Genomic DNA, 26,990 nt, shown 5'->3' on the forward strand with positions numbered 1-26,990 from the left:
TTCCTTAATTGTTGATTTCTCCAATGTTCACCTCCATCATTATCTGAGTGTGTTCTGCCTTTCTTGCTATATGAAGTCTCTTGCTCAGCCTGATTAGCAGCAGCACTTCTTAGAGAAACTGGGCAGCTTCCATCTCAGTTATGCACGAGCAGCAGTTGGAAGCAAAACAACAGGCTGCTCTCGAGCCAGGAGTTCTGTTCTACCTCTAATAATGAGCTTATGTGGATTTGGCTGGTTACACTCCTCCTGGAGATGAATAAGAGTCTATTGATAAACAGACACATACAGATAGATACAGGCACAGTTAGAGCCAAGATGGAGGAGCGGCTGCTGGCCATTACTGCTGTGTTGGAGTCGGTCTCTGGACAACAGGCTATCTCAGACTGACACAAGGAGGGGCCAAAATGGCAGGGGATCCCCATTTCTATTCTCTGATAGACAGAAACATTCAGATTCTTTTGAATGGGCTCCAGTAGCATCTTCTTCACTCAATAGCGTCTCTATTGTTCACTAAAACCAATCTCCCGGTGAAAAAAAAATATCACATCACTTTAATCATGACTCCAGTGCCAGATGGAGCGAGGGGAAATCACTTTAGAAATAAAAAAAAAGGAGGACACTATCTGCATAGAAATAATATCTGTCTTGTCATCTCCCTCCCTGCAATTCTCTATGGTGGTTTGACTAAATGGACTTTTAATGATCCCATTACACTACTTGGGCTTTTCCTTGAAATATGCAGCTATGACAAGCCCTTGTCCAAACGACGCACAGCTGGCAACCTCGCTCACATAAAGTCTAGACAAGCAGTTTTGTAAATATTATCACATAAGTGTTAGTGTATATGGTGCTTTAAGGTGCTGATTCTCTTTCATGGAAAATGTGATGAAAGCTCTGGCGTGTTTGACACAATAAAGATTTAAATGAGCTGCCTAATTACCCCTGTTGTATAAGTCTGTTACCTGTTCTTTGCCCTCTGTAGCTGAGAGAATATTTGCACTGCTGGCGGCTCTGTAAAACCTTTCTCCTCATTTTATAGGAATGAAATAGGCAAATTCAGTCCATCCCTATTCATACCTCTTTTCTAAAGCTTCTGTGTCGAGGGTGAGTAATGTTTTTTTATATATATATATATATCTGACTTTGTAGACCTGTCTGCCTGGTAGACAGGAGCAAGAAAGAGAGCAGAAGGACAGAGAATTGAAAGCTTTAGTGTCTTCTATTCATGTTTTATATCAGCTTCGGTGTTTAACCTAATACAGTGCCAGCAGTGACATCTATTTTTACCTCCCACTTTCTATTAATTTTACAGGATTTGTTGGTATTCACAGGGTGCCGCACATATACCTGTGTGGATAAAAGGTGTTTCTTGCAATTGAATTTGGATTCCATTGTACAGTTTTCATTCTAATAAAAACTATTTTCACATCCAGAGTTTACAATTTAATGCCATGAAAATACTTGCAAAGTTAAAACAAGTATATCTAACGAGACATCAGGACATATCTTGTGTGAATTAGAGCTGTAGAAGCATGAAACTTCTCCTAAGATATTCTCGCATCCGTCCTTCTCTTCTCTCTGCTCTTTTGACATTTTCTGTAGTGACAGGAATGCAAATGTTGTTTCAGTACAGTGTGTTCACTAGAATGCAAACAAGCTTATACAAATGCATAAAAAACATCTTCAATGTCAGTCTCTCACCTCCCGATGATGCTTATTCATGCAGAAATGCCTTAAACACAAATTAATTTACACTTGCATCTTATCTCATGGACAAAGGTCAAGCGGAGGCAGAGAATAGTCCCATGTTTTACAACGAAGGGGAATCCCGACAGAAGTTATGGCCCGAGCTCTTTACAGTCAAATAACTGCCTATAGGAAGGCGACATTTAAAGGCTGATGAAATGTTAAGCATGGTGTGCTGATGATGTTTCCCTGCCATTCATAAAACACATGGACTTTGCATGCTTGCACGGCCCAACTGGGAAACCTTTTGTACTTAAACACACAATTATGCAATTCAACAGCGGTAAGGGTAACTGTAAAATGAATATTCCATTAGCAAGGCAGTTATGTCAAGAAAACACTATCAATTATGATGCACTCTCAAACTGTATTCTGTTGGCTTCAGGGGAGTAATTACAGCCTAGCACTGCTTTCCTGATCCAATCAGCAGGAGGAGAAATACGAACATAATGGATCTGATCTCCTCTGTAAAAATATTGGCCAAATTTTTCACAAGTCAAGCCAAATCAATGCTGCGCACGGCCCCATGCGTATTCAGCTGCCATATCGAAACTGAAATGACACCAATTATGCCAATACAATCAGGGCTGAGTGCTGTTCTAGTTTCTTTGCAGCCACATTGCTACTTGTGAGAGTCGGAAACACTGGCCAGTGAAGACAAATCTTGCAAAAGCTGACTTTTCAATGCCCCGGTCTTTTCAATGGAGTGGAAGTGGATTAAAAGGCACATTTTTTTTCTTTTGCTAAAGATGAAGCACACTCATAGGGTTGGGTTGTTTGGGAGAGCTTTAATCTGGTGGAAAAGACCCTTGCAAATACCAAATACAAATAGGCACACCCACACACGGTACACATTCACTCCAGGAGCACATACACACACAACACAAAGTAGTTAATGACACAGCTCAGTGGAGTGAAACCTTACAGCAGCGGTTATTTACCAAAGGCATTGTGCTTGCTAAATAGCTGAAAAGGCATGGGTGTGAGCCAGCTACATATCCAACAGGAGTGGACTAAAACAAAGATGCCTATTCCACAACAATATACAGACTTTTTTGATACTGTCTGTAATTTTATTTGTGATTATCCCACAAACAGACAAGTAACATGCTGTTGTTTTATTCTGAAGAATAAAATACATGCTTTTACACCTTCCATGTTCATTATACAGGGCTGCAGTGACTAAAATGAAGCCTTGTTTTGAAGGGAGATTTAAACCTAGACTTAAAATCGGACAGAAATACATTAATTGACTAAATAAAGTGCATTTTTTGTCTTCTCTTGTGCATTATTCAGATTAACTTTCTTCCATTTCAGACATTTAACTGGTGCTAAATGCATATCCACAGTTGTTTTTTTTTTTGTTTTTTTTAAATTGACTGGCATTGTGTTGAAACTTATCCAGAAATCTTTCCATATACTGGAGGACCACTGTAAGGATTTAACTGGCACAGCATTTTGGGCGCAACAGTCTGTAAACCTCAGTGTTCCTCTGATAAATATCTCCACCCCGAGAGCCTTTAACTCTACATTGTACACACACACTCACACAGAGCAGTCTAGACGAGACTCAACTGGAGCCTCAGTGACTCACACTAATTCAAGTATGACCTACCAGGAAATTAATAACACCACTTCAAAGGCACCTCATGAGATATGTGCACACCACTTCGCTCAGGATCTAAAAAACATACTCATAAATCTAAAAACAAATCAAAAAGCTTGTTTGAGTTTTTTCAATATTAAAAGGGCAGTGAGTTGGTTACTGAGTTTTTGCAGATTGTCTTGGATAATAGATAATGCTTATGCAGTTCTGATGCAAAACTTGCTCGTCTGCTTTTGTAAAAGTAGACGGACAAACAGGAAAATAGAGGACAGTAAAGTAAAATACATATTAATTGGTTCTTCCTCTCCCACACATTGACGCTGATGGATGAATATATTTTCACTGGTGCATTTTTCCTCACCCACACATGTGCACTCTTTTGCTCACTCCTCATTTTTCTCACACTCTCTCTTTTTTCTTGGTGTATATTTTCTGCCCCTAGATGTACAGAACCCACAGTTATGTACAAACAAATTCACACACACCAGATGTATATGTGAGGCAGCACAGTCTGTGCTCGAAAAGCCACTCAGATTAATGCCATCCAAGTAAATGTTTAACATTACAGTAAACCTAAACATGAACATACATTTACTGTATAATTTAGTGCACATTATAATTTGCATCAAAATTGTGATTTTTTTTTTTTAAAACATGCAAATCACGAGTCCTTTTTTTATTATATTCACTCACCATTCAATCACATTTCCATTCATTTATGCACTTACGTACACACATGTAGAATAGTGGGAGAAATGTTCACCGTAGAAGCAGCACTGCTTTCCCCACCCAGAATACGTCATCTGTTGTCTCTCTACTGTTGATAGGGATTCTCCCCTCAGTGCTGACCTGCTATTGGCTGGCTTCATGTGTGGCTTGAAGGCAGCACTTTACCATAGCAGCAATCCCAGCAAGACAGGCGCTAATAGGCAGCCAGCTTCACATTCAGTTCAATTCTCTCTCTAATTTAACTGCAATAGAAAGCTCTACAACCCATCCCCCCACCCCAACTGCATTTTTCCAATTTAAAACACATACTAGTGTGTACTAGGGCTGGTGTTTACAACCGCATAGATGATATAATGTATGCAGCCAGCAGTATTACATTTCAGACAGTAGATTTTTATGCTTGATTTACCCTTCTCTATTTGACCAAAATGATTTCAACCAAAAGCACAAGAGAATGAAATCCAAATTCATTTTCATTTGTTTCAAGATGAGCTTGGAGGAAAGGATATATTCATGATTGCAATGAACAATCTGATTCTAGTATTCTCTGAATCCTGGTTCTAGTTTTTTGCTTGTAAAATCCACCTTTATACTAACAAATTCCACGTATGTATCATTAATCAAAAAAATGGCAGTGAGGTAAAGTTCAGCTACAGAGTGTTATTTTTTCAGAGCAGATATCAGAAACATATTTGAAACCTCAGATCATCGTAATGCACACAGTAAAAGAGAAAAAAGCATTAAAATGTAAAAACTAAACAAGCAATACAAAATTAATTAAGCTAATTAAGCTGCTTTTTCACGGTGTCTACATTGTTAACAGTCATAAATTCCTATAGGAGTAAGTTGAGAAGCCCAGCTAAGAGAAACACAGCGACTGTAGCTCACTAATGCGTACAGTCCTTGGACTAAAGGGAAGCTCCGAGTGCAATCATGAGGACCTTAATTTTGTAGCTGATGAGAGGACGCTTTTTCCTTCGTTTACTACAGATCACTAAATATGTGAAAATTCTCTGTCTCATCTTGAGATGGGTCAATTTTGAGGTCCTAAAGAGATGCATAGCAAAACTGGGTATTATCTGCATGGGAGTAATTAGGTATAAATTCAAAGTACTTAATTACTAAGCATATAATGGGCAAACAAAATAGGACCCACATTATAACCTTGTGGTACACCGCTAGACAGACTGTGACAATGCATAATTAACAGTATTCAAGGGTGATTTTATCATTTGCTAAGAGACATTCAACCACTCCAGGCAGTCTTACAATTTTTCACGATCCACAGTATGGAAAGGTACACCGAGATTCCAACCTTGACTATTCTCCTGCATCTCTGTGCATTCTGATTTTACTGGAGACTCAGCACAGAACTGTTTCAGGGAAGTGCAACAAATGGAAACAAGTCTAAACTTCAACAAGAATATAATGTCCATCTACTCTTGTTTTACGCTGCCTGACATCCATTTTTTCCCCCCTAAATCTTTGGCAGTGAAAGACAGTTAGAAATAAAAGAAATACTTGTACTGCTGCTGTTCTCTGCATGTATTTCCTTTGCCAGAAGGACCCATCTACTTTAACTGAATCCTTCGACTTGCTTCATATGCTTCATTACTGACACACATCAAACTCATTTCATTAAAGTCACTCACTGGGAGCTGTGGACTGGCAAAGATGTATGTTAAATCAGCATATAAGTGTGTGTGTGGGAAGGAGTTGAAGGAGTATGTTTTATTTCAATTATTCCTGTATATTCCCCTCAGGCAGCTTAGTGGGAGCAACACCCATGGATCTGTTGTCAAACAATCGCTACACTAGTATGTAATTACAGACAGACCATGCAACATTTGCAAAAGGCTACCGTGATTATGTTGTCATTCTTCTAGTCCTTCAAATCTTACATGAATGAGCTCTTTGTTTTTAAACATAGTTATCTAGAAAGGACTTTTCTTTTGATAGAAATGAAAGAATAATTTAATAATAGCATTACATGGACAACAACTTAGAGCTCTTGTGTCTGGGTTTAGTGTGTCAAATAAAAACAACAAAAACAGCTGTGATATGTTTCAACAATTTGCAGTATAGGAAAATACAGCCAGTTGAATTCAAATTATTGACTGAATGCTATTGATCCCTTTTAGAGACGACAACTAATTTCTCCAAAGAGAAGCATTGAGAGTGGACCAGGGACAGTCACTGAGCTAAAAAATACTGTTTAAAGACTTCTATTACAGTGATTCAATGATTTTAAGTCATTTGTTACAGTGATTATGTAAGCAACAGTGTGTGACTAAAGTCTTTTACTTACATTTAACACTGAATAAGTCTGTCTGTTTGCACTGATTCGGCTGCAAGTAAGGTTCAGGTTACACTTCATTATCAGTGGCTCACAATTTAGCTATTCTGCGAATAACTGCATTCTACCTTTATAACGCTGCTTCAGCAGTTCCCAGCAGATCAGTCTCCTGTTTAGTGTGCCTTGTCTTTTGGTGCTGTTGTTTTTTTGAACATATAATGGTCATGCATTTTATTATTTAGAAACTGACTTCTTTTATGTGTCCTTGTTGTTTGTTGAGCTACCTCCTATTAAATCTGACTGTATAACTATTTGAAAATCACTGACTTAAATGCCTTTCATTTAATTAACGTGAAGTGAAAACATTAAACCTATGATGCCAGATAAATGACTGAAAAAATAATGTTTAAAATTTTGCATTTCCAAATAAAAGTTGCACTGAAAAATAAAATACAAACATGTAAAAATCTGTTTTCAACAAAAGGTTAATTTTCCACAATTGTCTGTCGTCAAAAATTTGATTGCAGGCTTAGTGTTTTACTTCATTTAGATTTTAATGATTTTTTTATTTTTTTTGCTGAGTTTTGTAATCGCAATCAGCAAAAATTTTCTTCATGCCAATCTTTTTATGCAGTGGTTTTCTGTTTCAACTGCTGTTCACTGTTTTGGCAAGGAAGGAAGGTGTTGATAGGAGGAGTTAGTGAGAACTTGATTTCCATATAATCTGCATAACATTTGCATACTGCAAAAAGAGCATCTTTCTTCCTGACTCCCAGTCTGCCTGAAGCATGCATGTTCTTATGTGTAATGCATCCATGCTGGTGGAATCTGTCTGACAACATTTGACTAAATTGGGATCAAATGTAAAAGAAAGTGAGTGTTTCTGTGACTTGCTGCCGAGTCTAAAGGCTGCTTGTAGCTCTCAAGTTTGATCAGAGCTTATTGCCTCTGCCCCCTGCTGCTGCCACCTGCCCTCACTTACTTTACAGATGGGACAGTTGATCTCAAATGAGTGTCAGGCTGCACAACTATGCAACTAACCTCCATGAGTATAAGTAATGATTTTAAGTGTTTTTCTTAACCATTGTGTTTTTTCCCCACATAGATTGGGCATGGACTGGGTTAAAATTTACCTTTAGCCAGCTTAATAGTGTCAATCTGGTTTGTTAGCAGCCTGCCTTGTGCTTGCTGACCCTACTGCTCATGCTACTGCACTAAACCCAGATGTGCCGGGGTTGAGGCTGCCAAATATTTTATATGTTTACTAAAGCTTGTACAGCAGCAATAACACTGGCCTATAACATCTAAGGGAATAGCAAGACTACACCGGGTGAGAAACTTAGATGCCGTTAACCATACATTAACTAACAAAGACAAATTTTCTAACGTTAGCTCTTGTTCAAATGCCAAACCTGCAAGCTGTTAGTTAGGGATATCCTAATCAAAAAATGTTTTGCTCCTGATTGAATCCAAGTTATTTAATACTTAGTATCTGCTAAGAGTCAATAAATTTTTCTAGATAATATGGATAATAATTTAGATTAGCTGTCATACTTGGTTGTTCCATCAGGAGGAGCCTCCTCTGGGTTATTACTGTAACGACTCAAGGAGGTGGGAATTTACCATTTAGAAGTTTAGCCAATAAAGGAGCACTGTGACAAAGACTTCTATGGGCCTTACTGACTTCAGGCCAGAGAACAAATGTTACAAATAGTAGGAATTGATTAAGAAAAGTTTTCCTACATCCCAGTAGAATATCTGATGGTCCTTATTGTGGCTTTTTTTAAAAAAAAAAATTCTGCATAACGACAGATTTAAACCAAGAACTTGGCGTAGTCTTTGGCTGATACTCATCAGTTTAAAAAAAAATCCTGTGATGGAAACCAAACCTAACTGTGGGATGAAGCTTGTTGCATACATGGTAATAAACTTTAACCCAGTTCTGCTGTATGTGAGAACAACAACAGTGATAGAAAGTAGACTTACATGCAGCTAGGAAGTTACCTTTGAGCTCAAAGGTCAACGATCTTGTCAGGCAGAAAGCTTCAGACAGACAACAGGTCAATAAAAACAACATCTGCTTCACAGTATATAAACTATGTCTGGGTTATCACATTCTCTTCAACCCCTTTTCATCAACATCTACCACGGTATATGTATGTAACATCCAGGCTGCAGCATTCCACACTGAAAACTCCAGCTTTCTGACAGTGCTCACCTCATTTCATACAAATGTTCCACCAAAACATTTCACCTGTATTTTGCAGGAACACTGTTGCTGTTCCCTTATAGAACACTGATAATGAGGTGCAGCCAGACCATTCTGCAGAACAGAATGGTCTGGTTGTACAAGACTGCCATCGTGGTTTATGAAACTGACGAGTGAAGGATGAGTCTGGCTGTGAACTCGAGAACATTACATACAGCCATAGAGCAAAGACTGGTTAATCACATGGTAGTCACTCCCTAAAACCTGCTGTATCATCTATTTTACTCTTTAAGGGACCACAATTTACAAAAAAAAACAAAACAAAACACCATACTGTTTCAAATGAGACTTGCAAAGGGGGATTGAGACCCTAAATTCATGAGAAAAATGTTTACTGGCAAAACAAATCATATCAGAAGTAATCATTTATTTTATTAATTTCTATGCAGTCAGACTCATTTTTGCAGATAGTGGAGTTACCCCGTGCTGGCTGTTAAAATTGAGGATGATGGCACTTCTCGTGCTGGTTTCGGGCTATGTCCATCTTTTAAATATGTTCTACAAATAAAAATGAAAACCCCTCTTCCTGAAAAGTAAAAGTCAGCATGAAAACACTTACATCAAAATGAAGTCAAGTCTTGCAAAAATTCTTTCTGTAAATATGTTAAATAGAACTTTTTTCTTGGAAGATATGATTTGTTTTTATTTTTCAGAGAAACTTTTTTTTGTGCCAATGCTTTTTCAGTACCAGTACTTTTTTTTTTCACCAAAAGTGTCGCATTGCCATTGTTTCCTTTTTCAGTTCAGGTTTTATTTTCAATGCCAAATTTTATTTTCATTCCCAAAATTTCAAGTCGCTGTTCTGGCTCTGTATAAATCTGTTTATTAGGGCATGTGTGCTTGAGAGAGTAAAATCAGAGCAAGAGAAGAGGAGCCAGAAGGCTGTTTTGTCTTCTTGCCTTATCACATTACTGCCCAAGTGTATAACAGATAATTTGTCAGTAGCAGCTGCAGAAAAAAGTCACAAGATCATTAGGTTTTGTTGTTGTTTTGTTGCTTGTTGCTATCAATCAGGAGACCTTTACCGTACAGAACAATCTTTAGTAATTTGACTATAAAGACCGTCTGTCAACAGTGAATGTGTTTGTCTGCATGCCCTCTTGATGCACAATCAACCAGCCTGTCAGTCTTTGCACCGATGCCTGCCACACAATGCAGTGGTGGCATTTGGGGGAAAACGACGAACAGGGACATTGTTCGGCCCGCAACTGAATTATTCATAACCTTGCACATTTAATCAAAGATGAAGAGCCAGCTGCCACCATCAGATATCTCACTCCTTAGCCTGCTTACACAATTCTTGACTTTTTTTCAGGGCATTGAATTAGATCAGAAAATAATGTTCTCTTATCAGACGTACAATGATGTTGTGTCTGAGTGAGAGTAAATCACCTATTTCCACATATAATAGGGACAAAAGAAAAGCACATCAAGCCAAGTAACTTCTATTATATTAAAGCGTCTATATTTTCTCTCTTGTGTATTTGTTGTATTCCTTTGACCTGCTCGCATTTTACAATTCACATGTCTACCAGAGCACCAACATTCTCTCTGCATACACCTGGACTAGAAGGTCAGTCTCAGTGATTTAGACCAGCATCCCATCCAACACACATTTGCTCAAAAACAAAAAGTATATCAAAGGAGACACTTACTGATGTGTACAGGAAGCCCTCACTGTTCATAGCCAGATAAAGTTTGGTCTGCACCCCCTGGATGGCCACCACTCGCAGCCCCACTGGAATAAGGTTGAACATGGCTGGAAAGAAAGAACACAAAGAATGAAAGGATTAACAAATGGGAGTTTGTTTATCACACTTATTATATATATATATAAAATAAACAATTCATGCAGTTACTAAAAATTGTAATGTGGCTAACTATGCAGCATTCAAAAACGAGGTATTATGATAGTTATTAGTGAACTGTATCTCAATGAAAAGAAGAGTGAGTTGTCAAACTCCATCACTAATACAGATACAACATAAGGTCAGGGAAACACTATCTCACAAACAAATGCACAAACTTAGAAGGTAGAAAGAGAAATGATGTTAACAATTATCAGTATATTGTAGAATTATACATATGACTTGAAAACAGAGGCTTTTAAAGTGTTGCAGCTTCATGTAAATCCCTGACAATACCGGCTATGTTTTCTGGAAATTGTAGCGCAGGAGGTGATTTCAAACTGTTCTTGGTCAGATAGTGAGATACAGCAAATAGTGCAGGACATCTGGTGGTGCATTTGGTACTTTTAATCACTGAGAATCTTTCCGATAAAATAGCTACATGGCATTGGCACCCAACAAAGCCACCGTATGCTTTGTGGTTTTAGCTATGTTGTCGCAATGCCGTTTTGTTGCACATCTCGCACTAACACACACACACACACACACACACACACACACACACACACACACACACACACACACACACACACACACACACACACACACACACACACACACACACACACACACACACACACACACATAGCCAGCTGAATGGAAGTTGTTTTTCTCAAAGTGCCAGCGGCGGCCCAGCTGGTCAGTGAGGTACATCTCACCCTAATTAGTGTCGCCTGTACAGTATGTGAGTGTGTGTATTTCATAAGGTACTGAACCCACAGGCTGAATAGAGGGAAGCACATGAACGTCCACCTGAGAGTCTTTTTTCCGTTCCAAAAAAAAGGGAAACTTCAGCTCTATTGTACTGACTGTTCCATGATATTACTCCCAGACATTAATGTCATCACCACTGCTGTGAATTTTTCTCGTGTCCGTTTATAGCACCAAATACGGTAAATTATGTCCACAAAAGCGTCCTTACAACCCTCTTGATTCTCCCTTTAGAGTGTTAGGAATGTATGCTGTTACATTATAGGGACTTCTGTATTTAGGCGCATGTGAGAAGAGAAAATCTCACATTGACACGTCAGTTAAGCTGTGAGTCAGTGTGTGCTCTTACTATAGGTCCTCTTGTCAACCACTTAGTAGATCCCTATCTGCAGGCTCCTTTGAGCAAAACGTACTATAGGGGCTTTATGTTGGACTGTTTCATTTGCTGTTATCGCCTGAACACTGCAGACCTTCCTTCTCATCAGGCTTTCATTGTAAACAGCGGCCAAAGGACTGCATAATATAGTTATCTTGTGGAGTAAGCTGGTACTGCCAGCATTTTCTTGGTTCAGTGTGACAACATTTAGTACCTAGAACCGCTCGTTCTCTAGTCGTCTGTCTTTACTTGCTCTCTAACTTTTCCTCTCTCTCTGTTTGTTTTTATTTCTGTTTGCTTCTTCAAAAGCCACCTGAAGGGTCTTCTTATATTCTCATCCCTGGTGACTCATTTGAAATAATATATTTTATAGTATACAACGATAATGACAAAGGAATGGCAAAATTTTGAAGCGATTTAAAAAGCCAATGATTTGTGCTTGTTTGCTGTTTTAGAATGACTTGACTAAAGACGAGCAATATTTCTAAAGCATCTGTCAAAACAAACGCTGCCTTTGTCTAGCCTGTAGTATAATACTGAATAGCAAGCATTCTTCATTTTGTTCCTCACTTTCTTTATTTATTTGTTATATAATCAGACCTGCTGTTCATTTCTCCTGAACAGGGTTTCTGTTAACTGACGCGGGTTTTGAGCGGTGGAGGGTCTGTCACTCACCCTAAATTCCCACTTTCAGGTGCAGTATGGTTGAGTTTGCAGTGTTATCAAACTTCAGCTCACACTAAAACTGCTCCATCTCTCAAACACATAGTTAGTGACAGTCACACAATATTGCAGCTATCAAAACGTGGCTCCCAGGGGAAAGTCAAGCATCTCTGTCTTGAAGCTTTTGAAATGACAGTTTGGCGAATCTTCTCTTGGAAAATATCGTTGTCGAAGGTGCCTGTTTCTGACACTCGATGCTACTAGTAAAGTCTCAGACAGAGGACCTATTATTTGCAACCGCCACAGTATTTTTGAGATGTATTTGACAGTAGTCATGTGCATTTATTAAGCTGACACACTAATGATAGACAGACAGAAACAATGACAGTAAATATTTGGGTCGTTCTTACTTTCCTGAGATGCACAAGGAACGGTTAAGAATAATTATTTATTAGCATAATTACTTAACTAGTTCACAGCAAATACATCCTCAATAAATGTTTGAATGGTCTCAAGCCACAGACAAGTGAAAGCAAATTACTATTGCAACTGAAGACGACACCAGAGCAGCTTTTTCTACTTTTTCTTATGTTCTTGAATACTGCAATGCGGAGGCTCAACAATTTCTTGCCAGGAATTCAGGTTACAGGGTACAGATGGCACTATCGGCAAACTTTCTCCACAGCCATTGTACAGATTGATCCATCTCGGCTCTGCTGTAAATAGAGCTACAGGGAATGTGAAGAATTGTTTTCATAAGAAACCTCTCCTCACTACTCTGGTACACCAACAAGATTTGCAGTTTTATACATGTATAAATTCAAATCTGTGTAAATACATTTCGCACTATTTTTTCCTTGTTTGTAGCAAGGTTTAGATTTGATGATTTGATGTCTCCCCCTCTCTGAGATATGTCGCTACGTGAGCAGTACTTGTCTCTATAATTGCACCCTTCTCGCTCTGCATCGCTCTCCAGAGTTTTCTCCCTTGACACTCCCCCACCACGATGCGCACGTACACGTCTGCACTCTACTTCATTTCAGAGGGATTACCAGCCGGTGCACTGATGGAGATTTTCAAGAGGGGAAACTCAATTACTTCCTGGCTCCTAGAAACACCTGAGCACACTGAAGAGGATGACAGGGCACCCACCCACTTGCAGACCTTCCGTAGTGCAACACAGACACATGGAATAAGACAACTGAAGAGGCCTGAGGGACAGTTTTCACAATTGCATTCGGCCTGTCTCCGTGCTTCAGTTCTACCTACTAACAGCCGAGGAGTCACGGCGAATTCGCTGTGACAATAAACCTGAAGGTTCCTAACAATAGCTAGTAGCATTCCAAACGTTTGTCATATCTGTTACTCATTCTGGGAGCTGCATGCCTGCAATTAGAGCAGCCTGAAGCTGACAATATGACAAAGCATTAGAGCCTAAAAGTGACAAAGCATTAGAGCCTAAAAGTAAGCTGTTGTGACAACATTGCATGGCACTTCTGTAGTCTGATTAGTGTCAAATTACAGTGGCTCTTTGGTTGAGGAAGTTGGATTACTTAAACAAAACAAAAAAAACAGGCTGAATTTGTTAAATAATGTAACACTGATGTATTCAGCTGCCAGGACTTTCAATGTAATTTGGTTGCACAGCAAATATCTCATCTCAACTATACATTAGTAGACATATTTCTGTTGTCCACAGTATCTACAATCTTGCTGACTATGAATTGTTATATTTTAACAGATTTTCAAATCTTTGCATTTGAGTCTATTTACAAAGACGAGGGTTGAAAGCCTTGAAAGAGTAACATCTCGGACAAGAGTGAAAATGGACTGCATTTTGAACACTGAAACAGTATCCTCCTTCTTCCTCAGTTGCCTCATAGTTCTGTCTATACCCAGTGGGTTTGCTTACTTGTGATGCAACACAAGAAAATAGCTGATACTGTATAAACTGGGAGAGAAATCAGTGGGATTTTTTGAGACTTGGATTTGTTGTTTCTGACATTGTTTTTTCCCTAATGAAAATGTCATGAAAATATCAAATGTCTTTATTGCTGCAGCCAAGCGGTCAAAGTCAGCCTGTCGTCTGAGCTAACTCAAAGCAACGATCAAATCCTTACTTCTATGTGTGTGTGCACACATTTGAGAAGGTCCTCTCCCACCATCACAAGACACCAGTAGCTCCAAGAGGACTGCGCTCTCCGTCACCATGGAGACTAGCGCACCCAGCGCCTAACAACGCTATTTTTGGAGCAGTGCAAAGAGCTTCACTCTTTCTCCTTTTTCTATTCAGCAGCACTCTTTAATTTTCTCCTCCTAAACTACTTTGGTGCCAATGCAGGCCAATTGCTCTGCAAGTCTGCTGAAAAGTTAGTCCATGTAGACATGATGGGTGGGGTGGTTGCTGTGTAAAGCAGAGTATAATGTAAGATTTAATTTCATTATCATTGTATGGTGTTTAACTTTGTTATTTTATCTAGGAAACACATTCATCAAAGTTACAAGGTGGTGATCTACAGAAGACATCCCGCTCTCACAGAGCGGCTATTTATACTTGAAGCACACACAAATAAATGCAGAGGTACTAAATCAAAAACTCCCAGAAATGTTTCTATCTGCTTAGTACTAGGATTACACGATATGTATTACCTGAAACCTGCTTCAGTTTGTCATGTACATCTTATTCTTCCTCAGTATTATTCAGAATCAAGTGAATTTCACCTTGGTCTCTACCACTGCAATGTTCAAACCTTTAGATAACATCTAGTATTGATTGCACTGACTAATTACAAGATGCATTTCTGCTGCATTTTTACTAGACAAGTGCTTAAGCTGTTACTCTTCCATTGATCTTCTCTTTAATCTACTGGAAAACAAAGCGCTGGTGGGTGTTGTGGCAACGATAGAGATGCATCAATACATAGTATAAGGCAAAACAGGCTCTCACCACTTAGGCAGTGTGTAGGAGAGTAAAAAGCCTGTCATGATCTGTGTTCAAGTTGGTATAGAATGACTTTGACTGGATAAAATTAAACAACTACTCAGTGCATCACCACTTAAATGCAATGACATAGACACACATAGTGTCTTTCTCTGCACTGTGGACTACTTAATAACAGATGTGCAAATAAAAACAAACACGTTGGAACATTTTGAACGCTGTACAGTGTTAAATTCAGAAGGAAATGAAACTTAAACTACTGAAATATAGAAGTGCTCCACTGCTTCTCTTAAAGTAATTAAAGGGGCATGAATTTGATGCTGACACTTTGTTAGATGGCATAGCTTGTGCAGGCCTGTCTGCACTGCATGAAGTTTACAGTCAGAGTAAAAAATTAACTCTGAACTACAGTACATCAAGCCAATGGATGTATAGTAAAAAAAACACAACAATGGAACCAAATATTGGATTTAAACTTACTGTAACCATTGTCCTCCTCCTTTGTTCCATCAATGGTTCCATCTGCCTGCAGCTGCAGGTGGAAACCTTGTCGACTGTAGAGCTTCGTCACAATCCCCTTCAGCTGGGGCTCTGTGGAAGCAGAGGGGGAACACAGACAAGAAAATACAAGAATGAAACCACAGACTGTTAGGCAATGTCATTTGTAGCTTTCTAATGGGGCAGTTTGAAGCTTGAGGTTTACTGCTTCACATCAATTCAGCAGTTACTGAAGCCACAAAAATCCATTTTAGTCAAAGAGTAGTAAGGTTGAGCAGAGGTGGGACAAAGAGGAGCACTTAGGACAGCTGATCGTGATGGACTGAGACACTTCTGTCAGTCACGCAAACAGAACTCAAAACAAACAGCAAAGACAAGAAAAAGAAGATTCGCCTGTGTAGATCTGACCCCTCATGTGGAAAAGAATGTCATTTTGTTGCAGCTGTGTGTTGCTGGATAGCTTTCGAGCTGGAATCATTAGAAGAGTTGCAGTTTAAGACATTTTCGCACTGCCTTGAAATGTCATGGTGGTTCCCACTTAATGGAATCAAAGTATTTCAATGGCAAAATACTAAGAACTAGAGTTCAATCAATGCTGCTGTCTCCACAAGCAATGACTATTGGCAAACTGTCTTTTCTCTACATTGGAACAGAGGTGACTAAAAAAAGTAGCCCCAGTTGCTTGGCAAGAGATAAATAAGACTACAGATGGACAAGAGCCAAAAGTATCCAAATTAAAAATGGCTTTGGGAGCATGTGGTGGCTCAGTGGTCTGCAGTGGCTGAGGGAAATTTCCTGCATGTCACCTCTCTTTATCTCTCCTTGCTTCCTGTCACTTTCTACTGCAATAAAGGTGGAAGAAAGGTAGACAAGGCAATCATGGTTTTTAAAATTATGTAAATAAAAATGTCAGCTTTATTGAAATCTGACTTCCAATTCACACAAGAATATAAGTGAATTAATTTTGAAAGTATAAAGCTTACTAAAATTATCTGGAAATGGGAGAAATTCAACTTGTCAACAATAGCTGTCATATTTAAAAACACAAACAGACTAATGATAAGGATAATGATAATCGCATTACTGTTAAAATGGGCAAAATCTGAACTGTTATGTGCAGCAACAGCAAAAAAACAAGCATCAGTGGGTCTAAAAGACAATAGTTTTAAGTGTTAGTGTGGGTTAGGCTGTCTGTGTCACATCGGTGTACGATAAGAGCTAAGTGCTCTCCATTTCTCTGGTTACTATCCCTAGTGGAGTGTCCTTTACTGTGGTTAACCACACCTTTCATCTATCCTTTCATCTCACTTATCTCACAGCACTGCCAATTCTAGTATGCTAAGGTTACTTGTGCTGCACAGAAAGTTCATCCAGCCTCTAAACTGGGGATATTGTCACGATTTTGATGTGAAACTTCGATCAAGTTATGACCCTTATGCAAACCAACAGTAGCACGAAGCCTTGTGTGCATCATTTCTACAGCTGCACACACTCAGACAGAAACACAGCAGAACATGATCATGCACGCACAGCATTATATGACAATGCACCAAACCGCATATGGACAATACTGTATTTCCTAAAGATGGCAGTTCTGTGTGCTTTTAGCGAGCTATCATGTGTAAGTCACACACAGACAACGCCTGCTTCTTGGCGCTCGTTGCTTCCTCCACAGTATAGAAATGGAAATTGGAAGTGAGAGGGGTGCAAAAACTGTGGGATAGTTATACTGTTACATAAACATGCACCCTAACCATCAGGTGTATCATACAGAGTTATAAAATAGCTTGAAAATGAATAATGTAGAAAAGATGGAACAAAACTGTGGGGAAAAGGAGAAAACATAGAGATGTATATTGTAAGACTGTGTAGTCTTTATGTTGTCAGACATCAAGATACTGACACTCCTGACAAAAGGTAAGCTTTGGGCCTGACTACGATGTGATCAAATCAGCTTTTACACTGGATTTGTGAGGGAGTAGGTGCTTTAGGCACTTCTGTCACTGCAAAAATATGAGTAAGAACGATCACACCAGACTCACACTCACATGTCTAGAAATACAGCAACTCACTGTGCTTATTGTAAGAGTAGAACTATACAGTTACAGTATTTCTAGTTTTATTTCTGACCATCAGGTACAGCTTATTTCTTCTTACCTGCCAATGTTTTTTCAGCTGGATAAATTTCAGCAACAAAGAACTTGGCAATGCTATGCGGGAAATATAATTTTGGAGCTAATTGTGAGATCTGCTTAAAATTTTGAAATAAAAGTTAGGACCTGCTTATTTAAATGTGTGTGCCAACCTGTACCTGTGTTAGTGATTATGAAACTATAAGCTGTTTAAGCTATTCTCTCCACAGCATAAATAGTATTAATCCATTTTGGAAATGGATATTACAAAAATTTGACTTTGATGAAGTGATTATCCACTTTCATTTGAACAATGAACCATGGTTTGTAAGTTACAGCAAAGTTTAAGGTGATTCACTTAATAAACATTTGTGTATATCTAGTCCCAGCGTGGATTGAATAAAGGGACAGTGAAGGATTAGGCATCCGTTTAATACATCCCTCAGCGCCAGAGGTGACTTCTCTGTGGATAAACTTGATAAGGAGCCTCATTCTCTCAGCAACTTTGCCAGAGTCATTAATCTTTCAGGGGAATTGAGCAGCACTTAGTACATGCTATCTTGTTGCACTGATTTTTCAATATAATGGCACCTTAAAATAGATGAAAAGTTAGCGATCAAGAGGATAAGAGGCTGATGAATTCGTACAACAGACCTGGTCGTCTCCTTCGCCTCTTCTTGGAACCAAAGAGTTTGACCCGTGAGAAAACGTTCAGTCGGCTGGGTTTTTCACAGCTTCCTTTGGTTTTACTAGGGCTGCTAACGCAGCGGCAGGCATTAGACTTCTCCCGCTCCCTCGCCTGCCTTTTCTGCCTGATGAGGGAGCTGGCAATCGCTGCCGCCATAGCCAGTTTGGCAGCGCTCTGGAGAAAACTTCCAGAGAAGCGTGAATATAATCACCCCCTCTGAATCCAGAAAACTGGATTCTGAAGGAAAATGTCCAACAATCTGAGGCAACAACGATGCGTAAAATAAAGAATTTGCAAAGTGCACTCAACAGTGTAATGGAATAGTCCCAGAGGTGCGGTAAAGCCAGTTAGATAATGTCCAAATGAATCATTTTTGTCATGAATTTAGACGTTATTCAGGAAATGTCCGTTGTATCTCCGAGAAAAAAATGAAATGTAACAAAAAATAAAAAGCAAACGTTCCACTCGAAGCTTTACAAAGACTTTGACCACAGCACGCTGCATGTTCCTCCAACTGTATCATTTTCTCTGTGGCACAACAAATACGCACAAACCCAGTCCCGGTAAGCGGTTTTGCATCCCCCCACTACACTACATGGCCGCGCACATGGTGGTCGTGCAGGCAGACAGCCGTGAATGGAGCTCAGCGCGCAGCCATAGGATGGAAACACCTGTTTGCAGACGCCGGCAGAGTGTTTGCGCTGCTCTTTATCTGGTTTCTCTGATCCCTTGCTGAGAGGAAGACACTTAAAGCGAGCTTTGGAAACGCAACGCAGAGGACGTTCACGAATCACTACGGAGATTCCATTTGTGTTTCTCTCTTTTGTTGAAGCAGTGCAGCGCAAGGTGATAGCAGGAGGCGCCTCATTCTGGATCAGGATCCGAGCGCAGCGCAAACACAAAGTCAGCTGTACTGCTGAGAGCATCCCACCTACAGCCTGGAGAGTAAGCGGTGGGGAGGAGGGAGAGGACGGGGAGTCTAACCAGGGAGACACAAACTCAGCCAGTGCGCACAGTTAGACAATGAATATCTGCATACAGGCTGTCAGGTGCGATAATTCATATTAAATATCAAGGGAGGGGGGCACGGATGGTGTGGGGGCGGGATGGTGGAAAAATGGAGAGAGAGGAGTGCTCAGCACAGATTTATGATCTTTTATTTCACAGGAGTGGACAAAGTCCCGGAGGGGGGAAAAAAAGCTAAAAATGATGCAGCTCAGTTGTATAAGCTGCTTGAATTTTGGAAAAAGAATTTCCAGATTTTTATTCTAATGGAAAGCTGCCAGCTCTCCACCGTGTAGCTTTGATTTTCCTGTTTTAGAAACGTAACTAACGATAAAAACTAAACAAGTGTCAACTCATTTTGCTGCGAGTGTTAATGTGCTTAAGACTGACTCATCGTTAGAGGTCAGCAGTGATGTTAATGAAAAAATGAATTTGATGCAGCGGTAAAATAAAACGGCCTGATACAGATGGATTTATTAAGACGCCATATAATTATATGTATAGGCTAAATATTGTCAGCAACGTGTTATCTACACCTTTAAGACGTCTGCCAGCGTGTATAATAAGAAACTACTGATAAATTATGAATTTGCGTTATGAAAAGACTAACTTTTAAACGTGTTTTATGTATTTTTCAGCAGCTCCAGACTCCAGACCAAAGGTTATGTGATTTTCAAGTCTGATTTCCAGCCTCATCGCTCACCTGCTTTCACTCAACTGAGCACATTTAACAGACTAACCAATGGTGCCATCTACAGTCCTTAAGCAAAATTGTCGCTGGCTTTTTATTTATTTCCCCTTTTCTATAATGAAAACGAGAATTGCAAGTAACACATGTAAATATGATGTGTGTTTTTGTTTGTGCTGATTTTGCATCTTATGCTGAAATATGAGGTTAAATCTGAAATCTGCCTCAAAAGGAGTGCAGTAAATCCATCGAGAACTATATAAAACTAAGTAATATTATTATTTTTTAAAAATCTCCACGACGTGTTTTAAATAAACACAGTCGAATCGTTTTCACCAAACAGGGTCAAAACTCAGAGCAAATCAAGTTAAAGTCGTCAAAAGATTAAGAAAAAAAAGGAAAGTCTTCACTTCAGCACCATGGACAGCTACAAGAAGATTAACTCCAGCAGAGTAACGGCTAATCAACACAATAAATCACGACAATTATCATTATTAGAAGCATTGCAAAACATTTTAAAGAAAAAAGATGACTTGGATTTAATTAAACTTCAACATAATTCGAAACAAAGCCAAAAATAAGTGGTGCTTAAATTCCAAACCAAGCCCCGCAGCCTACCTGACACCGATTTTCTCAAGGGAAAAGTCATATTTTCTCCACAGCAAACTCCACAGCTGTGACTCTGGATACTTGCAGTGCTGGAGCAGTGAAGTGAAGACGAGCAGACTATATTCAGCAAAGTTCAAACCATTGTCAGACAACTGTCAGAGGCGTAGTGGAGGAGAAAAAGCATCGAGGCGTGGCCATCAACGGGGAGATCATTACAGGACATTAACGACATGCCATTACGACTCCTAGAATGCTCATTAAACATTCATTTCGAGGTCTTGTTGATCCGGCAAACACGGGCGTGTATTCAATGTATTGCTGCGCCCGGAGGAGGAGGAGGTGGGGAGCGCAGATTGGAGCAAAGTGAACGAAAATTCAGCCTGGAATTGTACTTCCTTCTTGGGGGCAGTGAAGACTTTGCTCTCATATTACAAAAACTGATGTAAAATGATCCGATAATGCGTTGACTAAACCGGTTATACGGGCCTGTCCACTTTCCACTGAAAAATATCGACGAGCAATCCAAGTGAGACAACAGCCTACATTAGACAAAGTGTTTTTCTTATGGCAATTCGCTGTTCTTTGTAGCTGGAGGCGCAGTTTGCTCAAATCTTTCAGTTAACACTGAGATTCACAAACATAAATAATTGCTCTTAAATTATTAATAATCCGCAACACAGAACAAACCATAAAGTTTGCTCTCGTGGTTTTCTGATGCAGATGTCTTTCTTTTTCGTCCATTTATGTGGGTAAAGTTTGGAGTGTCTCTTTGGATTAATTACAGACGGACCTCAAAATCAAATCAGCTTTTACTGATGACATCTGGAGTCTAAACTTAAAACTCTGAGAAATACAACAGTGTAGCATCGCTGACTGTGCACAGTTTGAACACTAGATGGAGCAAGTAGACTGGACATAAAGAACACCATGCACACTAAAGGAAAAACCTGAGTTTCTCTCAGTAATGTTCACATACGGTATTATTATTAAAAGTAACCTTTAAAGCAGTTGATCTAAACTTTTGAAGATTTAATATATATATATATATATATATATATATATATATATATAGTTTATCACTGGTTTAAACACATTAAATTAGATACTGACACTCTCTTTGCTGGTTGACAAAAATATATTTTAAATGGAGCTGTATAAAAATCTTTTATTTTAAGTACAGCTGTAGCAAAAAAAAGACCTCATATCTCAGTAAAATCACTATTATCCACTATTTATAGCTCATGTAAATACTAGTATTGGTTTCTGAGTGACTTCAAATTCTCAAGCTAAGTAGAAAACAGTGTAGAATCATTTACAAATACCTCATCCTAGGAGGTTGGAACAACAAATCAATAAGTTTACGCCTGCAAAAAATATATATATTTCACTTAAAGTAATAATGGAAGATGCTGAGCAGTCAGCCGTGCAGCTCATTTCTGCTCCTGTAAAAGGTTAATTTATTTTAGTACTTCTGTGTGGTGTGACTAGATGGAAATGGGAATTTTTCATGGGTCAATACCAATATATTGATTTACAAGGGATGTGGCTGAGATGGCATAAGGCACACTTCAATGATAAAAGCATTTGTTTTCCCATTTGCCATCAATGATGCGCTCCATATGGCTCTCCGTAATGGTGGAGAGGGGGTGACCTTTTCCAGAGCTGACTAACCTTTGACCTCACGCATTCTGAGAAAATGTGGCTGTAAAAAGGTTGTTTGAAGGGTGGAGTGGGCTTTATAGAAGCATTATCTCAAACAGGTAGCGCCATAGGATAATGTAGAAGTCACATCCATAATTTATTCATTTATGTGTTTATTTTTTTGCTGTGATGAGATGAGAGTGTTTACAGAGTCACAAACTATTACTTGTTCAGTCAACACTGCATAAGTTTCCCATTTCATTCCCTCCTGGATTTCACTGGATATGTAATTCTACGTACTAGAATGACTGAGATACAAGCTTATTTTTGATCAAGTTCTATGTGGAGCTGTTTCTTCCACTTACTGTGGCAGCATAAATCAAAGATCGTAATGTAGATTTCCCCCCCTCCCAAAGTAACATCAGTAATCTGTCCAATCTAGTGTTCTTTTCCTTAAAGATTATTTTTTGCTTTAGTGCCTTTATTGAACAGATAGTGAGAGTGAAGATAGACAGGAGATGTGAGAGACCGATGGATGTACCACTGAAGGGCCAAAAAACCTGCAGTCAAACCAGCGAGTGTGCTGCAAAGCATATTTTTACCCATATATTACACACCCTAACCAGACCTACTGCTTTTGGTTAATACTATCAAACATGTTGCCAATGTTGCCTTAGCTCTGCAGTGGTAGGGAAATGGCAGATGTAATTCAGTAGGTTGCAATGATAAAGAATTAAACTAGTCTTACATCACTTTAGGGTAAATTTGCATAATCTGACTTTAACTAAACATATCTGAAAATCATCTTGCACATCACATAATGTGTGACATGACATATAAACTCAATAGTAGTGCTCCTTAGAAAATGCAGCCATTCATACAACAGCACAGTTGACAGCATCTCTGTTTAATGGACATATTATATTCCTACTCCCAGATACGTGTTACGACTGGCACATATTCAACCTTTATACAATCAGATTTACACTGCAGCATACAATATCCCTGCCTGGTACCATCTAATACCTTTACTTCTGCCATGAGCAAACACAGACAGACAGCTCTCTCCCCTAATCCCAGGTTTTGCATCAGTTGTCCCTCTACTGATAAATCCATGCCATCGCTCAAGCAGACAGTGTGGCCCTTCAGGAGGACGACTGGGTTTATCACTGACAGTTTGGAAGACAGAGAGAGGTGATGAGAGTTAGGCTGCATTGTACAACAGTGACACTAATCAAGCATATAAGATGATACTAAAGAAACTACAAATGTGTCTAAGCCTGATAATGTCCCTCCTCCTGTTAGTGCTTTTCTTAGAAGCAACCGAGCTATGATAAGGAAGGTAGAAACAAAACGGCACACAAAGGAACAAATGGAACCAGTAAAAATAACATAAAATGAATAAAACAAACCAGACACCTTTATATTTATCCTAATTCTGGCAGTATTATTTTTGTTTGGAAGTCTCAGAAGAAAATATAGCTCTAGTCTCTCTCTCTTTTTTTTTTTTTTTTTGCCTTTTTGCAGGACTAAATTGGACTATGGCTATATTTGACTCATTTGAAGTCTGGATAGACTCAAGAACAATGGTGTCAGAAAAACAAACTGGCAGATAGGGGATAACACAGCAATCTATGTTTTTTTTTTTTTTTTTTTTTAATCCAAGTTCAAAACAGGTTTCTGTCTCCAAAAAGACACTCAAATAGAGAGTGACCTTCGTAACCAACACCTATAGACACAGCTAATAAGACCAGCCTGTAAAACACAAGGACACGTACAAACACAAAAACTGCCGGTGTGTGTGTGTGTCTGCGGTTTGGTTGCTTGTGTAGCAGTGTGCCATGGGTACATTAATTACTGTAGTGCCCCAGAATGCCAGTCTACTGTGGCCTCCCGGGGGCACCTTCACTGTGCTGTGCTCACACACATACATCTACACAGTGGGAGAAGAGTGAGAAAATAATTGAGAATAGCTACAAGATTTGACTGCATCCATCATCATGCAAATGCAATATGTGTAGCGTGTAAAATAAATTCTGCCCGAACCACAGTGTTTGAGCTCACAACATGCATACTAAATAACATTTTTATGCACTATATTAGAATGGTTGCATTAACAAGCCAAGACTGGATTTGCATTTCATGCAGTACAAATTTTAAGAGTAGTGGAAGTAGGAAAAAAGGCTGAGGCGTATCATCTACTTTACCTTATGCAATGAAGTGTTTGAAGCCTTCATACACACCTAAACATGCAAGGACCACTGAACTTAAAAAGACCCAAAAGTTCACCTTCTGCCCTTCCATGTCTGTCCACTAGAGAGCAGAGCACCAGAGAAGAAGGCAGAGATGGAATGCCAAGGTTGAGCACTACCATAACCTTTGTATTATTGAATATAACTCAACAATTAAAGCTATCTCCTCTTATTAATAGCTCAAGGCTGTCATGATAACACCCAGGGTTTAATGAATTTTTAAAATCACAGAGAAAATTGGCCTCCAAGGGCAGACACTGAATAAATGGGGTGGCTAACCTTGCTTGTCGTGCTTAATCGAGGGCAGAGTTGCACGCCAGGATTGTGCAGTTGACTACATCAAGATATTCAGTGTCACACCAAAATATTATCTTCACATCGTTGCAAACTGAAATAGCCTAGATTTGTAACCTTTTGATACAGAGTGAGGGGATAAAATTAAATTCTATCGGGGGAAAGGAATGATATCCTATAAGCTAAAAGGGTTGCTGCTCAAATCAGCCCTTTGGCAACGTTCTGCTGGCTGTCTGCTCTTTGTGTGTGCGCGGGTACAGTAAATCCACTACAACAGCAGCTTGCAGCATGCTAGGCCACCAGTGCCATAGTGATACCACGCGTTACCATGGAGACTGCACATACGTAAGAGGGTGTGTGTGAAAGATAGAGATAGAGAGGGGAAGAGAGAGCGTATGTGTGCCGAGAATGGGGGGTTGGGTGTTACAGAACAAGAAAGCACCATTTACTTAAGGTTCCAGCAGAGGAGGGGGCTACAGCACAGTCATGGCTGACTGGCAGAGCCGTGGCAACGATCGTGTGATCTGTCCCTTTCAAACCAGAGAGCTGTGTTCATTGCATGAAAGCAAGGAGTCAGTAGACTGAAACAGGAGGACATGATTTCCAGTATTTCTTCCTGTAATTAATTCAGGATGATGTCAACCACAAGGGCTCATCCAAGGAGCAGCTTCATGTCACAACATTTTATGCAGGAACACTGAAATAATCAGTCCATAGTAATGACTGATTTCATCCTGAGTCTGAAGTGCAAAAATGCTCTATTTTTGGAATGATTACCATCTATTGACAGACTTGTTTTTAGACTCGGGGGGGGGGGGGGGGGGGGGGGGACTTGTATTTTTAAACATCAGTGCAGTATTATGAGATGATCTCAGAGCTGAGTGCCAGTCTGCACCTCATTACGCCACCACCTCTTCTATCTCCATCCCACTTTAAACTGCTAAAACTAATTAGGAACAGGCAGAATGCCTAGCAATTGCCATCTAACCTCTCACCTTTTGTACAACAACTGTCTTCAAAGTCTTTATCTGCTGATTAGCATTGCCATATTTTCTCTCACACAGAGGGAATAGCTGCAGAGCTTTTTTGTTACCCTAGTGAAAGAACACAATTCCATTTCATATATCAATAAAAGCTAAATATGGCACTGAAACACAGAACTCAAGCAATTTCAGGAGCTGAGCATCTGCCAGACACTTTGTGTCTGTTTTTTTTTGATAATGATACAAATAGATGACGAGGTTCACTGCTGAATAATTTGCATCCATTAGGTATTTATTTGCAATCTGGACGTGCACAGCTAAGTGTGGGTCATAAAAACAGTTATGAGCATCTCTAAAAGCAGCATTTCAGTTAATCTTCATTCATGTGTGCCTCAACTAGTTGCACAATGTATGAAATAAATCTTTTTGTTACCTCAGTTGTTTTATTTATAGAAAAAATGCTGCTTGTCATTTTTTATTATTATTATTTTAACAAAGAGGGATGTAACATTCAAGTTGCAGTGGCCAGTTAAACAGTAACACTGAACATGTTTGTCTTTGGGATTAGACTAAATTAGCTGTGCCAGGTATGTGCTTGATCTACCTGTAAAAAAAAAAAAAACAACACAAAATTGAGCAGAGTAAATGCACCAGTGAATATATTTACACTACTTTGGCCTGTTTGATTTGTTCGTTTGACTCCATGTGAAGCACATACTGTACAAACGTGCATACATACTGTGGGCTTTCACATTCTTTGGCATCTGCTCCATTGTGCTTTAAAATGTATGTTTGCGCCTATGTGAATATATGTGTGTGTGTATAAGTTCCTAAACTGTAATGGCGTGGAGAATTCTCAATCACAGGCACCAAACGGTGTGTGAAATGGCCAGAGTTCAGACGGCAGCCTGCTCAGAATGACTAATGCTGCACCAGCACTGTGCTCTCATTACCCT

At 39.3% G+C, this 26,990-nt stretch overlaps 1 protein-coding gene across 4 annotated transcripts in view; it reads right to left on the minus strand.

Moving 5' to 3' along the window:
• fgf13a (fibroblast growth factor 13a) overlaps nt 1–26,990 on the minus strand; it is a 101,148-nt gene that overhangs the window by 12,901 nt on the left and 61,257 nt on the right. For 2 of the 4 annotated variants that reach the window (XM_022194892.2, XM_051954563.1), the window contains 2 exons: nt 15,725–15,835; nt 10,302–10,405 (listed from right to left, as the gene is read on the minus strand). In XM_022194892.2, the coding sequence (XP_022050584.1) occupies nt 10,302–10,405; nt 15,725–15,835 (215 nt within the window). Of the gene's footprint in view, nt 1–10,301; nt 10,406–15,724; nt 15,836–18,528; nt 19,583–20,873; nt 21,014–26,990 lie in introns of those variants that run through there. The other 2 variants (XM_051954564.1, XM_022194891.2) reach the window with 2 other exon arrangements.

The sequence above is a fragment of the Acanthochromis polyacanthus genome, chromosome 10 (genome assembly GCF_021347895.1).
Source record: "Acanthochromis polyacanthus isolate Apoly-LR-REF ecotype Palm Island chromosome 10, KAUST_Apoly_ChrSc, whole genome shotgun sequence".
NCBI lineage: Eukaryota > Metazoa > Chordata > Actinopteri > Pomacentridae > Acanthochromis > Acanthochromis polyacanthus.